General features: G+C 43.2%; 1 protein-coding gene across 1 annotated transcript in view; it reads left to right on the top strand.

The window, feature by feature from the left end:
• ABCC9 (ATP binding cassette subfamily C member 9) overlaps positions 1-14775 on the top strand; it is a 93530-nt gene that overhangs the window by 57098 nt on the left and 21657 nt on the right. Inside the window, exons 21-29 of the mRNA XM_054988299.1 lie at positions 1601-1681; positions 2428-2565; positions 3781-3906; positions 6598-6694; positions 8892-9151; positions 11748-11896; positions 12168-12237; positions 13596-13753; positions 14194-14286. Of these exons, the coding sequence (XP_054844274.1) occupies positions 1601-1681; positions 2428-2565; positions 3781-3906; positions 6598-6694; positions 8892-9151; positions 11748-11896; positions 12168-12237; positions 13596-13753; positions 14194-14286 (1172 nt within the window). The remainder of the gene's footprint in view (positions 1-1600; positions 1682-2427; positions 2566-3780; positions 3907-6597; positions 6695-8891; positions 9152-11747; positions 11897-12167; positions 12238-13595; positions 13754-14193; positions 14287-14775) is intronic.

Below are 14775 nucleotides of genomic sequence, written 5' to 3'. Positions count from 1 at the left end.
ATAAATGCCACTGCTTTCAGAGGCGATACTGTCTGAGGCAGCTTGTCTGTAGAACCTACAGGGGGGGGGGCTTCTACCTTCTAATCTAGACTAAGCTTTCACACATGCTGAATAATGCTCTATGACAGTTGCAGGAACTTCCAGTCAGCACATTGGGACATCAGCCACTTTGGGAATTTAGGAAGCTTGATGAGCTTCCGAATGCAGAGTGGGCATTTGATCTTGGGTCTCTGTAGGCTTAGCCTGATAGTCTAACCAGTTCAATACATTGACTTTCTTTAATGTTTTCAGAAGTCAACTTTTGATAGAGAACAAAAACATTTAGGATGTTTTGTTCTTAGTTTGATGGTTGAGAAAGACTCTCATTTAAGATGCTTGGCTACCAGGTGTCCCAAAATACAACATACCATATTATAAATACATGAGATTTTTAAAATTCTAGTGTATTTTTTTAAAAGCTATAAACACAGTTGCTGAAACAAGCCACTACAGAAATACATCTAAATCAGATGCATATACAATATATGATCAGCTTTATAATAATATTAAATGTTCATATTCAAATGTAATCATTTATACATGTGTACTATAACAAGAGTTTAATAATGTTCCAGTTTTCAGAAGAACCCTCTTCAGAGGATCTTTGTAATGAGAACTTTTGAATCTCTAATTATTAAATACAGCTTATTGAGCAAGCCTACTTATAACTAGGGGCGTGCGCTTCGGGTTCCTGGTTCAGAAAAAAAACCCGAACTGGGCCCGATTAGTAAAGATTCGGTATTTCTGAATCAGGGCCAGCATGATGGCCCTGATTTGGAAATACCGAATCAAAGCTTCCCAAAGCAATTCGGATTGCTTCGGGAAGCTTTAGGGCCTTTTCAGAGGGTGCCTGCCCTCACACCACCACCCCACTTACCTGGGGCATCCTTCTAGCGGTGGAAGCAGCGGCATTCCCTGCTGCCTTGCCAGCCGCCACAGAGGCCAAAGCAGCGGCGCAGGCAGAGGAGGCACAAGCTGCAGCCTTCCCCACTGCCCTGCTGGCCACGGCGGTGGCAGAGGCGCCTGCTCCAGCCTTCCGAAGGCAAGGGGGTTGGGGGAAGGGGGCTCAGGGGGGAGATGGGAATCTCATTTCGGTATGCTCCGAATCATTACAAAGCATATCAAAGCTATTTCCGATAACCTGAACCTGAAGCGGCTTGCCGCTTCTGGTTTGGGGTTATTCTAGATCATTTTGGGTTATTCCGGATCAAACCAAATATTTCCCCGCTGCACATCCCTACTTATAACTAGGTGTAGGGGACATCTTAAAAGACCTCCAGCAAGAGAAACCCTGACCCTGGTTAGCTGCAACAAACACTGGAAATAATTACTATAAATACACAATCACAGCTGGCTCTTATGAAGTCATTCATATACATAGATATCTGGTCTGGATTTTTTTTGCAGCAGCAGCAGTGTGTTTCAGTATCTATGTTTATGGTTTTCTACACTATTGTTATGTTGTAATGGTTTCTTTTACACACCGGTATGGGTTAAGGTCTTATCCATACAAAAGTCATTGCAGTTATTCGAGAGACTGATATTCATTCTCTTTTATCAGGGAATTAACTTAAGTGGAGGCCAAAGGCAACGTATCTGTGTTGCGCGAGCGCTCTACCAAAACACCAACCTCGTCTTCCTGGTGAGATTTTCTCTTTCAAATATTAATATTTTTTTGCTATTTAAGTTTTCAGCCCTTGATTAGGAAAGCAGAGAAGTTACAAATCAAATCTCAACATGGAATCTGCTGAAATAAAATGGATCCCTCCAGTCTGTTCTGTTAGCAGAAGCTCTTTCTGCAGGCAGGTGAAACATTACCCCAATGCTTCCCTTTCCCCTAAGGCTGAAGATGACCGGAGGGGTTGGGTAGGTTCATATGAGAGAAAACAGTCCAGTTATTGGAGGAAGATGTAACAGAGATAATAATAATAACTGCACTTACATACTGCTCTTCTAGACACATTAGTGACTCCTCAGAGCAGTGAACAAAGTCAGTGTTATCATTATCTCCACAATACAGCTAGGGAGGTGGGGCTGAGAGCAACAGCTTACCCAAGGCCACCTGCTGAGCTTGTGGCAGTAGTGGGATTCAAACCAGCAGAGTGCTGAGTCACAACCCAACCACTAGTGTCCTATGGATTAAGGCAGTGCTGCTCCAAAAACTGGACTCTGGATATGGTCTAGAGTGGGTTGGGAATCTTCATCCAGCTGTTTGATGATGAGGCCATCACTGTATGTCATCCTAGGGGATTCAGTCCCTGCCGTGGTATTCCCAAGATTCATTCTGCGACTGAATGCAGAAACAGGTGGCTGTTCAGCTTTTATGACATGCTTTTTGTGAAGCAACGGCATCTTCATAACGGTCTTTTCCCATCTATGTCATTTCAGGACGACCCGTTTTCTGCCTTGGACATTCATCTGAGTGATCACCTGATGCAAGAAGGAATCCTAAAGTTCCTCAAGGATGACAAAAGGACTCTTGTGTTAGTGACTCATAAATTGCAGTACCTGCCACATGCAGACTGGGTAAGAGAGAATCTACTCCCGTCTCCAGCTATTGCAGAATTACTTTATTAGGTCTGAACAAGCATCCTCCTTGTCTAGATCTCTGACTCCAAAACTGACCAGCCAGTTGCCAGCCAGTGATGCCCAGCATGACTCCCACTCATGTGTTTCCTGCCTCCCACATTGGTCTTGAATCTTGGGAATAAAATCTAAATGGTCTTGAAGCAAATAGGGGAAAAAACCAGGAAGTTTTGGGTTGCTCCCTACCTGCTGATTAACTATCTGCTCATCCCTAGCAGATGCATCAGAGCTGTGAGCCTTTGACTTGGCCATAGATGCAGGCTATGATCTAAAACACTCCAGAACTCGAGAATGCTGGTTTCTCCCCTCTATCCCCCCGCCGTTAGCTGTTCTCAACATTCACTTCTAGAGCATTTCAGTCCTCCTCAGACCATTTTAAGGGTTTCTTTTTTTTCTCTTTGATTCATTTACTAACTTATCTTTTTACTTCTTACTGTTTTTACAACTTGAGTCATAAACAGCAGACCCTCATCCAACGGGAAGAAAACCTAAAAATTAATTATCATGTAACTGAACGACAGCTGCTAAAAATTCGCCACAAGCAGTCGTTTATCTTTGGCTGATTCCGCATATGTTGGATAATGCACTTTCAATGCACTTTAGCAATCGTTTGAGGTGGATTTTTTGTTCTGCACACAAAAAAATCCATTCCAAATGATCTATAAAGAGGATTGGAAGTGCATTATCCAACGTGTGCGGAATCACTCACTGTCTCTGAGTCACCAAGAAGATTTCGCTTCTGGAGAAAGAGAATTCTGATTGAATAATGGGGAGATCAATTCAGACCTTAATTTTGAAAATTTAAGACAATCAAAGAAAATGTGGTCTATAGAGTCAATTTTATGGCTACCCCAATTGCAGAGTCTATCTGAATAGGGAATTCCATTGAATCTTCCTAGCATCACAACTGAAGGAAGGACATTCAGGCGCGATAGCACAAAAGCTCTTTTATCTTTTTCTGTGTATCTGGGGAGTCTTTTGTGTAGGCAAGCGCCAGTTTCTTGTCTACGGGAGGCCTTACTGTACGGTTTCTGCCATTTGCACAGAGACCAGTTTACTATTAGATGCAGGGAGTATAAGCATTGCCTAATTTCCAAAGAAGTGAGTAACCGTGTGTTATGGTGGGATAGCTCCCTTAGTTGTCCTTCTTCCTAGATCATTGCCATGAAAGATGGAACGGTGCTTAGAGAAGGGACACTGAAGGACATCCAAAACAATGACGTCGAGCTGTATGAACACTGGAAAACTCTGATGAATCGCCAAGACCAGGAATTAGAGAAGGTAACTGTAAACAGATAAGTAAAGCCTTTTGATTCATATTTTGTGCATCATATACAGAGGGATGATGGTGTTTCTCTTGGAAGTAGCTACCACTAAAACTTCCCTGTGTCCCATGGTCATCTGATTTCAAGATAGGTGGAAGTGCTTTGGAGGGGGTTCAAAAATTCTAAAAATGTCCAGTGACTCGTGCAATACTCCCGGATGACAGCGTCTTCCTGGCACAATTTCGCGCAAGAAGACACTGTCTTCCGGGTGTTTTGCGTGTTGTTAGGTAAGACCCGTGAAAACGGCCCATATCTTCTCTTTTGTTTCCTGATACCTTTCTGTAAGACTCTTTGTGTAGCCCTGTTCACAAGTTGCAATGAACGTACATCCAATCTGCATACGGTATACACTTGATTTTTCTTTACATGTAAGTTGAGTAATTCTCGTGTTACATACTCAACATATGCACAGCTGAACGTGCAGTTGAAAGCCCACATTTATCCAGGTTCTGGTCTTTGGTTTCACATGTAAAGTGATCACACATTGGGTCTTTCTTACAAACAGATATATGCAAGTCCTTGCAGAATGTACATGTGTTCACTGTAATATGTGAACAGGGTTTGTGTGCAACCAGGGATGCTGCAGTCAGGCCTTATTATCTGCATAGTGTACCAGATGAGGGGACTACCAGCCTGCTTTCTGCTGCCCTTCAGTGCCCTCAGGATTGTCCAACTCTAGGTAGGACATGGAGACCTCCCAGAATTACAGCCAACTGCCAGATCACAGAGATCAGTTGCTCTGGAAAAATGACTGCTTTGGAGGGTGGACTCTATGAACTGAGATACAAGTGACGCCAGACACGTGTTTTTTAATATGTCAGGGATGCAATTTTACCTGGGAACTGTAGTTGAAAACAGCATTATGTACCTAGCGCGGGGAGGCAGGGGACAGTTTCAAAGACAGTTTTCAAAGACAGACCCACACAGGTTCGCTGGGAGAGAAGAACTTTGCAATTGTTTTCTTGCAATCTCAACAGAGAACTACCAGCTCTTCTCCTCCCGTGCCGTCCTGCATAAGGGATAGGGTCCTATATTCCTCTCCCCGTTGAGATTGCAAAAAAACAATTTTAAAGTTCCTCTCCCCCAGCGATCTTGCACGGGTCTGTCTTTGTAAACTACAGTTCCCAGGTAAAATTGCATCCCTGACACGTTAAAAAACACATGCCCGACATCACTTATAGCTTAGCTCTGTGTCATTCTATCCTACGGAGGGCCCTCTCTCCCCAAACCCTGGCCTCCCCAGGTTCCACCTGACCAATCTTTCCCCAGCCTGGAGTTAGCAACTGAAAGTGCCCCCACTTTGGTGAATGGCCAGACAGTGGTATTGCTGCTACCAATCAGAACCAAGTCAAGTGACGCAAGGAGCCAATAAGATTACATCTGCTCCTGGCCCTCTCAAGCTGCTTTTGCCGGGATCCTCAATCCGATTTTTCAGTGAGGCACTGAATGAAATTCACACAACTTCTTGGCTTCGAATTAGTGGCCTGCATGCTGCTAGTTCTGATACTTTCTTTAGATATTATTTCTTCCCCCATCCTCTTTCTGTCTCCAGCGATGAGCAATTTTGCTATTTCCTCCTCGTCCTGTTTCCAGAGATCTGTTATCACTTTCCCCAGTGTTTTCTTCTTGCTTCTCTATTGTGGAAGTACTAAGTCTATGGGAACATGTGCGATACAATGGTTAGAATGTTAGACTAGCAATGGGAAGAGCTGGGTTTGTTTATTTATTTATTTAGGATATTTCTATGCCACCTCTTCCGAGTCTTGCTTGAGGAGGCTTACGAATTAAAACAACATAACGATATAAAAACAAGCTATTGGACATAAACAGCATTAAAAAAAAATCCATAAAACAGAAGCAGAGCATTAAAAAAGCTGGTATGATAAAAGAAAAAGCTGGTGAGAACCAGTTTGGGGTAGTGGTTAAGAGCGGCAGGACTCTAATCTGGAGAGCCAGGCTTGATTCCCCACTCCTCCACGTGAAGCCAGGTGGGTGACTCTCAGTCAGTCAAAGCTCTCTCAGAGCTCTCTCAGCCCCACCCACCTCACAGGGTGAATGTCGTGAAAATAATAACACACTATGCAAGCCGCTCTGAGTAGGTGTTAAGTTGTCCTGAAGGACTGTATATAAATCAAATGTTATTATTATTTTTAAAACTCCTAATTAAAACCCTGGGCAAAGAGATACGTTTTGGCCTGGAGTCTAAGGGCCAAGCTACACATGACGAATGACACTTGAACGGCAAGTGGATTTAGTGGAGGGCAAGTGAACAGGGAGAAATACACTTGCTGTTCAAGTGTCATTCGTCATGTGTAGCTTGGCCCTAAATGACAGAAAGTAAAGGGGATGTCAGGTGATCCTGATGGGGGAGGGTGTTCCAGAGCTGAGGAGGGGCTCAAATTCCCACAATGCCATGAAGGTTACTGGGTAACGTTGGGCCTAACCTACCTCACAGGGCTGTTGTGAGAATAAAATGGCAGCGAGGCGGAATCTTTTATACTGCCCCGATCTCCTTGTTTGAAAGTTGGGATAAAACCTAATAGAAAAGCATTTTCCAAGCAGACTGTTAACTGTATTCACTCAGCAAGCCAATTCTCTTTTGTGCCCTTTGCTTCAAAACTTACAAAGTTTAAAATTTGGGTGGCAGGATATGGAAGCTGACCAAACGACTCTGGAAAGGAAAACTCTCCGCAGAGCCATGTACCCAAGAGAGTCCAAAGCTCAGCTAGAGGATGAAGATGAAGGTGAGGGTGAGACATTTTCGTTATTCAGATGGGCGGGCTGCATTCAGATGTCGTGCTTAACCACAGATAATTAAAAATGCTTGGGAACCTGGCTTGTTTCTGGGTCTTGAGTCCCCTGGCTCCTTCCTCTCCATTCTCATTCAGAGAATTATGGTTAAAAACTAACTCTGATTACCTGTGACATAACTTTAGTACATGTGTAGATTAACAGAAGTTAGTTTGCCCGCCCCCAATAACTGAAATTGTAAGCTTGGATTAAACTCTTGTTTAGGGCCAAACTAGACATGATGGCATCTATAGGTCCAGCCTGTGGACATAGCCACCATTTTAAAGGCATTTTAGGTGTGCAGTAGTTTTGTCTTGAACAGGTGTGGGGGGAAAGAGAACAAGAGAGTCTCAGCCCGTCATAAGCTCACAGCATTTTAAAATCCCTTTAAAATGGTGGCAGGTGCATGGGTCAGACCCGTGGATGCTGTCATGTCTAGTTTGGCCCTCAGGTTTGGGAACAGGGAAGAATATATTTGCATTTGTACATCACAGGGAACTGGAATTAACTTTTTACTGCAGTTCTACATGCAAGAAGGGAGGGTGGGAAAATGAGAAGCAAGACATGTGTGCAAATCCCAGCAATAATCCCAGCAATAATAATACTTTGTAAACCTCTCTGAGTGGGTGTTAAGTCATCCTGAAGGGTGGTATATAAATCTAATGTTGTTGTTGTTGTTGTTGTTGTTGTTGTAATAAGCCAGGATCACACATGCAGTTTGTTCACCACTGTTAAATGCAACATCTGACTGCAACCTAACTTTCCTCTTTCTTTGAGAAAAAGCAAAGTATTACAATTTGTTCACTTGGTTATTTATACAAATGCCCTGTGTGTATCTAGACACATAAAGGTGCTTCGCCTCATTCTTTGATAGTGTGATCTAAAATCTTAGAGGTGCTTCTACAATGGGGGATCCGATATTGTTGAGCTTGCTGGCTTTTTGGGAATTTGAAAAAAAAAATCACTGGGTTCGACTACAAAATGGCTAGTATGATTGACAGGGTCAATCACAAAATGGGGGCAGTGAAGGGGGGCAGTAATGGGCTTAGATGACTCTCTGGGCAGAGATCCACATGTATGAAACAGCCATTGCATCCACCTCAACCTGTGTGCCATTTTTGTACAAATTCGGTGGACCAGAATCTGCTTTGGCAGACTGTGTTGACTGCAAAAGGATTGTGGTGGAATGAAACACAGGAGGTAGCAGACTTTGGAGAAGAGTCCATGGCTCAGTGTTAGAGCATCTGATTGGCATACAAAAGGTCCCAGGTTCAATCCTTGGCATCTTCAGTTAAAAAAATATCAGGCAGTAGGTGATGTGAAAGACCTCCACCTGAGACCCTGGCAAGCTGCTGCCAGTCTGAGTAGACAACACTGACCTTGATGGACCAATAGGCTGATTCAGAAGAAAGCAGCTTCACCCATGTTCACTTTGAGAACTGTGCCCCCATATTATCAGCTGATCGTTATTATTAGTTGCTATAGTTACTGCCCACTATTCTCTGACTTGTTAGACCTAAGAGGGATTACCAGTCAAAGAAGCTAATGCCATAATGAAAACTATACTTTGGGGAAGAGTGTACATATCTTATGAAAACAACAGAGTCCAGTAGCACCTTTAAGACTTACCAACTTTATTGTAGCATAATCTTTCAAGAGCCACAGCATGCATCTGACAAAGAGAGCTGTGGCTCTTGAAAGCTTATGCTACAATAAAGTTGGTTAGTTTTAAAGGTACTGCTGGATTCTTTGTTATTTTGCTACTACAGACTAACACAGCTAACTCCTCTGGATCCATATCTTATGAGCCACTCTAGTTCACACATGCTTATATGCTTGTTGATTTCTACACGCATCATACTCAAAATGGCAGATGTGCGATATGAATGTTCTGTTTACAGTGTTACATCTGTGACGGCACATTTATGCACTCATCATCTCAAGATATTTCAGTCTACAAGCAATGAACACATTTGTGGGAACCAGCTTGTAAATTCTTAACATTCTTGCACACATCCTCAACATTCCTGCACACATCTTCAACACTCCTGCACATGCAGGAATACAAACTTCTTATGTTATAGAGATAACTTGTGAATCCAAGATACATAGGACAGATGAACTGACTAAGTTACATTTGTGACCCATCAGAGGAAGAAGAGGAGGAAGATGAAGATGACAGCATGTCTACAGCAATGCGACTCAGGACAAAGATGCCTTGGAAAACCTGCTGGCGATATCTCACTTCAGGAGGATTTTTCTTACTCTTCCTTATGATCTTTTCTAAACTGTTGAAGCATTCGGTCATTGTTGCCATTGATTATTGGCTGGCACAGTGGACTTCAAGGAATCAAAACCAGAACCAGATCCAGACTCTGTGTTCTGTGAATGGTTCCATAGAAGAGACCAAGGTAATAGTTGGCCAAAAGTTTGACTCAGGGTCAGGTTGCTTATGATATGCACAAGAGAGAGTATCATGGAGTATCAAAGGCAAATCAGAACAACAAGCCATGAAAACTAATTAAGTCACAAGTCAGAAAATATCTTAAAATTAGCTTAATGAAATATTTAAGAATCCAGAGGCAATGGAATTTAGAAAATATATGTTTAGTCCTTTAAGGGATTTTTTATAACTAACAAAGTTCTCTAATAATCCAACACACACTTTTCAATAGCATAGCAAGTCTAGGTTGAGTAAATTTCAAAGCCACTCAAAGTGCTATGTAAGCCTCAGCAAGTGTTAATAACAACGTATCCAAAGCTTCTATGACCAACAAGAGTATCTCAGACCAATAAAGTGCTAGTGCATTTTGACATTCACAAATTATACAATCAATGTATACAATCATATATACAGTACCAGTTTGTAGGAAAATATTTCATTAAGCTAATTTAAGATATTTTCAGACTTGTGACTTAGTTTTTACGTCTTGTTGTTCTGAGGTGGCTTATGATGGCAACTCGGTACTGCAAAACATTTATTAAAAGGTTGTGGACTTGCAATGACATTAGTCCTTGAGGATGTATCGGTCAGCTTTCAATGAAGCTGTCATTCATAGGTCTTTAAATTGGTACATAAGTGCAGTCAAACCTAGATTGGCTTCTCAAATTGCCGAGTATTGACTGGGTTGGGTAAAGGTAGTCTCCTGTGCAAACACCAAGACATTACTGACCCATGGAGGATGTCACATCATGACGTTTTCTTGGCAGACTTTTTGTGGAGTGGTTTGTCATTGCCTTCCTCAGTCATCTGCACTTTACCCCCAGGAAACTGGGCACTCATTTTACCGACCTCGGAAGGATGGAAGGCTGAGTCAACCTTGAGCCTGGCTACCTGAACCCAGCTTCCGCCAGGATCAAACTCAGGTCGTGAGCAGAGCTAGGCATGCAGTACTGCAGCTTACCACTCTGCACCATGGGTGTCCTCCAATTTATACTACAGGGATCTCTGGAGCCCAGTTCATAGATGAGACAATAAATTGTTCCTAAGTTTTAGCTTGGCTGTGAGATAATTCCATGATTGGATGCTTGAGCATTCAACAAGCAGCTTTGTAGTCTAGTCTTCTCCCTGATGTGCTAGTTTAAATATCAGAGGGTTTTTTTTCTCCTCTTGGGAAGCCCAGCTGGAGACCAATACCTGGTTTATACATGCAGGAACAACATTTTGCCTTCCCTATGTGGTGTATCCTGTTACAGCTACCTATTTCCTGAACTTGCTGTGCAATGTGTGTGCCACCAGTCTCTTGGACACAAATACTCACTTGTAGAATCCTTCACCATCTAGAGATCTTAAGTGTACTAACTAGAGATGGGCATGAACCGAAATACGAACCAAAAGTAAGCACAAACCAGGCCGGTTCGTGATTCACGAACCGTGGTCCACGAACTGCAGTTCATCAGATCCCATTTCTGATGAACCGCCACGAACTTTAGGCTGGTTTGTTTGGTTTGTTTTTTGGTTTGTGACTGCAGACAGCCTTGTGCCAATCAATCCATTTCCTAGGCAACAGGGGATGGACTTCCTGCAGACCTTCTGCTGACCTGGAAGTGACCTGCTGGCCCAGAAGTGATGGTTTTCTGACCTGGATGTGACATTTTCGTGAACCAAACGAACCGGTTCGCGAACCAGGGGCAAGTTTGTGAAAGTTCGTGGTTCGTAAAATTTGACGAACCACGAACCGCATGGTTTGGGTTTTTTCTGGTTCATGCCCATCTCTAGTACTAACTGGCTGCTATAGGCCAGTCAATCATTCTCCTCTTGAATGTAATCTATGCACATGTGTGAGATTGGCAAAAGGATCCCAAAGGAGTACATTTGTGGCCTCTGTGGATGTGGTGAGTTCAACCTGCTTCCTGCCCTTCATCCATCCTACAGGAAGGTGCTCAGTTTGTAGCAGCTCCCAATGACCCCAGCTGTAGGAAACAATTTTGTTGTGCAAGAGATGTAAGCAAAGTCCTGCCCTCTTCTCCAGATGCTGTGCTGGTCAAAAATGTAAATGAAATAAATGTAAATATTACACTTTCCAGATTTAAATATCGCTTTAACGGCCAACAGGCCACAAGCAGCATTATACCAAGACAGCCCTTTGATTATCCCGGCCTTCCAAATTTAGATTTGAGGCCAAGATTTTTCAAGCTTCCTCATTAGGAATATTCAACATGCAAACTGGAGATCTGAACTTTTGAGTGAAATCCAGTGAATGCCGCAATCGTTTCAACACTTAATTTATAATCCAGCTTCGCAGTTTCTCTCATAGACACTCAAAATAGATTACAAACCTGTATTACAGTAACAAATTTCATTCCCCCCCCCATTGTGCTATGCAAACATTCTACTAATTTAAACAGGAAGTTCATGGACTACTGTAACAGAAGTCTTCTGAAATTATGAAATGTTCCGCACTAGAGATGTCAGCAGCATCATTCCTTTGATGGCATTTCATAATCAAAGGAAAATAAACGGGCTCTTTCCCAGGATCAGAAATATGTTTCTTGTTGTTTTAACAGAATTGCTACATAGCCGTATTCAGCGCCCTCAGTGCTGCAGGGATTGTTCTTTGTCTTGTTACCTCTTTGACCGTCGAATGGATGGGTCTCATGGCGGCGAAGAACCTCCATCATAATCTCCTCAACAAGATCATCCTTGGCCCCATCAGGTACAGCCAGGATGAAACAAACCCAACCAAAAAAGAGCTACTTTGGGGAACAGAACAACAACTAAATACAAAGTTGTTAATAAATAAATACATTAAATTTGTAATATGGGAGTGGAGGATTGCAGCTGATACACATAGGTCAGAAGAAAAATAGACTTATTTCCCATAATGATTTACACTGAGTAATCTGGCTTGAATCTCAGTGAGAAAGGTGAACAATAAATAAAATAAAATAAATAACTTGTTTTGCTTTGTTTTCTGCGTCCAATAGATTCTTTGACACCACACCCTTGGGGCTGATTCTGAATCGCTTTTCTGCGGATACAAATATTATTGATCAGGTGAGCTCATTGATTCGGCCTTCGGCAGAATTCACTGATCCATTACATGACATAATGTGGAGGTTATCTTTCCATCTGTTTGTATCGGCTCCCTGTGTGTTAAATGGAAATTTTAATGATTTCCCAGGTTTCTTGTGAGAGTGCCAATTACAAGATGCAAAATTAAAGCACATGAATACTGGCCATAATGAGGATACGGTAGAGCCAACACTGAAATCATATTCTTGTGAGATCTCTTGATCCATTTTAATGGACCGTAGATCGGCAGAGGTTTACATGCTGTTTTACATGTAGATAGGCTTACATTTTCAAGCGGAAGCACGTGCGCTTAAAAGTAAGTTTTAATCTAGTTGTATACCAAACCTGTCTGGTCTCTTGTGAGAATATCTAAACTAGAAACATAGAACTGGAATGAACCCCAAAGGTCATCTAGTCCACAATGCAGGAAATTCACAGCTATCTCCCCCCTCACCTCCCCCAGTGGCATTTCCAGGGCTTTTTTTCAGCAGGAACGCAGTGGAATGGAGTTCCGGAACCTCTTGAAAATGGTCACATGGTTGGTGGCTCCACCCCCTGATCTCCAGACAGAGGGGAGTTTAGATTGCCCTCCGTGCCGCCAAGCAGCGTGGAGGGCAATCTAAACTCCCCTCTGTCTGGAGATCAGGGGGTGGGGCCACCAGCCATGTGACTATTTTCTCCGAGGGCAACCCACTGAGTTCCACCACCTCTTTTCCCGGAAAAAAGCCCTGGGCATTTCCAAATAGTGGGTGATGTTTGAGAACAGCTCTAATCAACCATGTTGGCTTTGAGTGTAAAGTGCTACCCAAATGACTTATGGAGACCCCATAGGGTTTTCAAGTTAAGAGAGATTCAGAGGTGGTTTTGCCATTGCCTGCCTTCATGCAATGGATTTCCTTGGTGGTCTCCCATTGAAGTACTAACCAGGGCTGGCCCTGCTTAGATTCTAAGAACTGAGAAGATCAAGCTAGCCTGACCCATCAAACTCAGGGCCATGTTTTCTAACTTAATATGTATTAAGAAGAGGGTAGGGGAAATGTGACCTGACCTGGATAGCCCAGGTCAGCCTGATCTTGTCAGATCTCAGAAGCTAAGCAGAGTTGGCCTTTGTTAGTAATTGGATGGGAGACCTCCAACAAAGAGGAAGGTTGCAGAGGCAGGCAATGTCAAGCCACGTGTTAGTCTCTTGCCTTGAAAACCCCACTAGGGGTCGCCATAAGTCAGCTATGGCTTGACGGCACTCTCCACCACTACCACGGGAAATGTACATTTGCTTCCTGAAATGCTTGTTTCCAGAACATTGGTCCTAACATAACGTTTGCAACCCATCTTTGCAACAGCACATCCCTCCGACGTTGGAGTCCCTCACACGGTCTACCTTGCTCTGCCTGTCTGCGATTGGGATGATTTCATACGCCACTCCTTTCTTCCTCCTTGCTCTTGTGCCCCTTGGGATTGCCTTTTATTTCATTCAGAAATACTTCCGAGTAGCATCCAAGTAAGTATCCCAAGGTGCCCAATGTATTTCGAGTAGGGTTGTCAGCTGCAGGTAGGGATATTCCTGGAGATTTGGGGTGTGGAGCCTGGAGAGGGCCTGGTTTGGGGAGGGACCTCAGCTGTATATAAAGCCATAGAGTCCACCTTCCATGGATTCCATTTTCTTCAGGGGAAGTGATCTCTGTTGCCTGGGGATCACTTGTAATTCTGCAAGATCTCCAGTCAGCCCCTGGATACTGGCAATCTGTTTACCAATCAATGCCTATCCATTGATTCTGTCACCATTCTGCTATCAATTGCTATTGTCATTTTGTCTTTTTCAAGAAAGCAAAATTCAACAAACAAGTTTAAAACAAGGGTTATTTCTTTGCCGTAAGCTGCTGTTTTTCTGGTTGTTGTTTTGCTAGTCACTCCTCTGTTTCCTTCTGTGCTTTGGCGCAGGGACCTTCAGGAGCTTGACGACAGCACCCAGTTGCCCCTCCTCTGCCACTTTTCCGAAACTGCAGAAGGCCTCACCACCATCAGAGCTTTCAGGTTTGTTCTTGACTTCTCTTTGAATTTATGTTAAGATTTGACGTTGATCCCCAACATGGTGTCCGTAAGTCTATGATGCCTGCTTGTGTGTATCCTTCGTTTAACATGCATCTTGAGTCCAACTTTCCGCCCCTATGCTCCAGCTCCCACCACTGTTTTATGGTGCAGTAGGGAGGAAAAATGAGGGTGGGGGGAACACAGCACAAATGTCATTTGGTAGCTTCCATGTATGAGCTGGGTGACATCGCCATATCTGCAGTGCTGTCTAAGAATTCCTCAAATCTCTATGGTAATTACCATAGAGATTTGGGGAATTCCTAGAGCATCGTGAACACAGCAGCATCACTTCCAGCCGCTCAGCCAGAAGTGTGGACACCATATTTGTGACTCTTTCCCTCCACAGACTCTGCCCACAAAAGTTCTCAGGAATTGCCAGCAACCCTCTTTGATAACCTTGTAAAAAATCCTATACCATTTCTCTTCTGCTTC

This window comes from Eublepharis macularius, chromosome 9 (genome assembly GCF_028583425.1).
Source record: "Eublepharis macularius isolate TG4126 chromosome 9, MPM_Emac_v1.0, whole genome shotgun sequence".
In the NCBI taxonomy this organism is placed as follows: Eukaryota; Metazoa; Chordata; class Lepidosauria; order Squamata; family Eublepharidae; genus Eublepharis; species Eublepharis macularius.
Note: the sequence above shows the minus strand (reverse complement) of the source record. Positions and strands in the feature narration are given on the sequence as shown.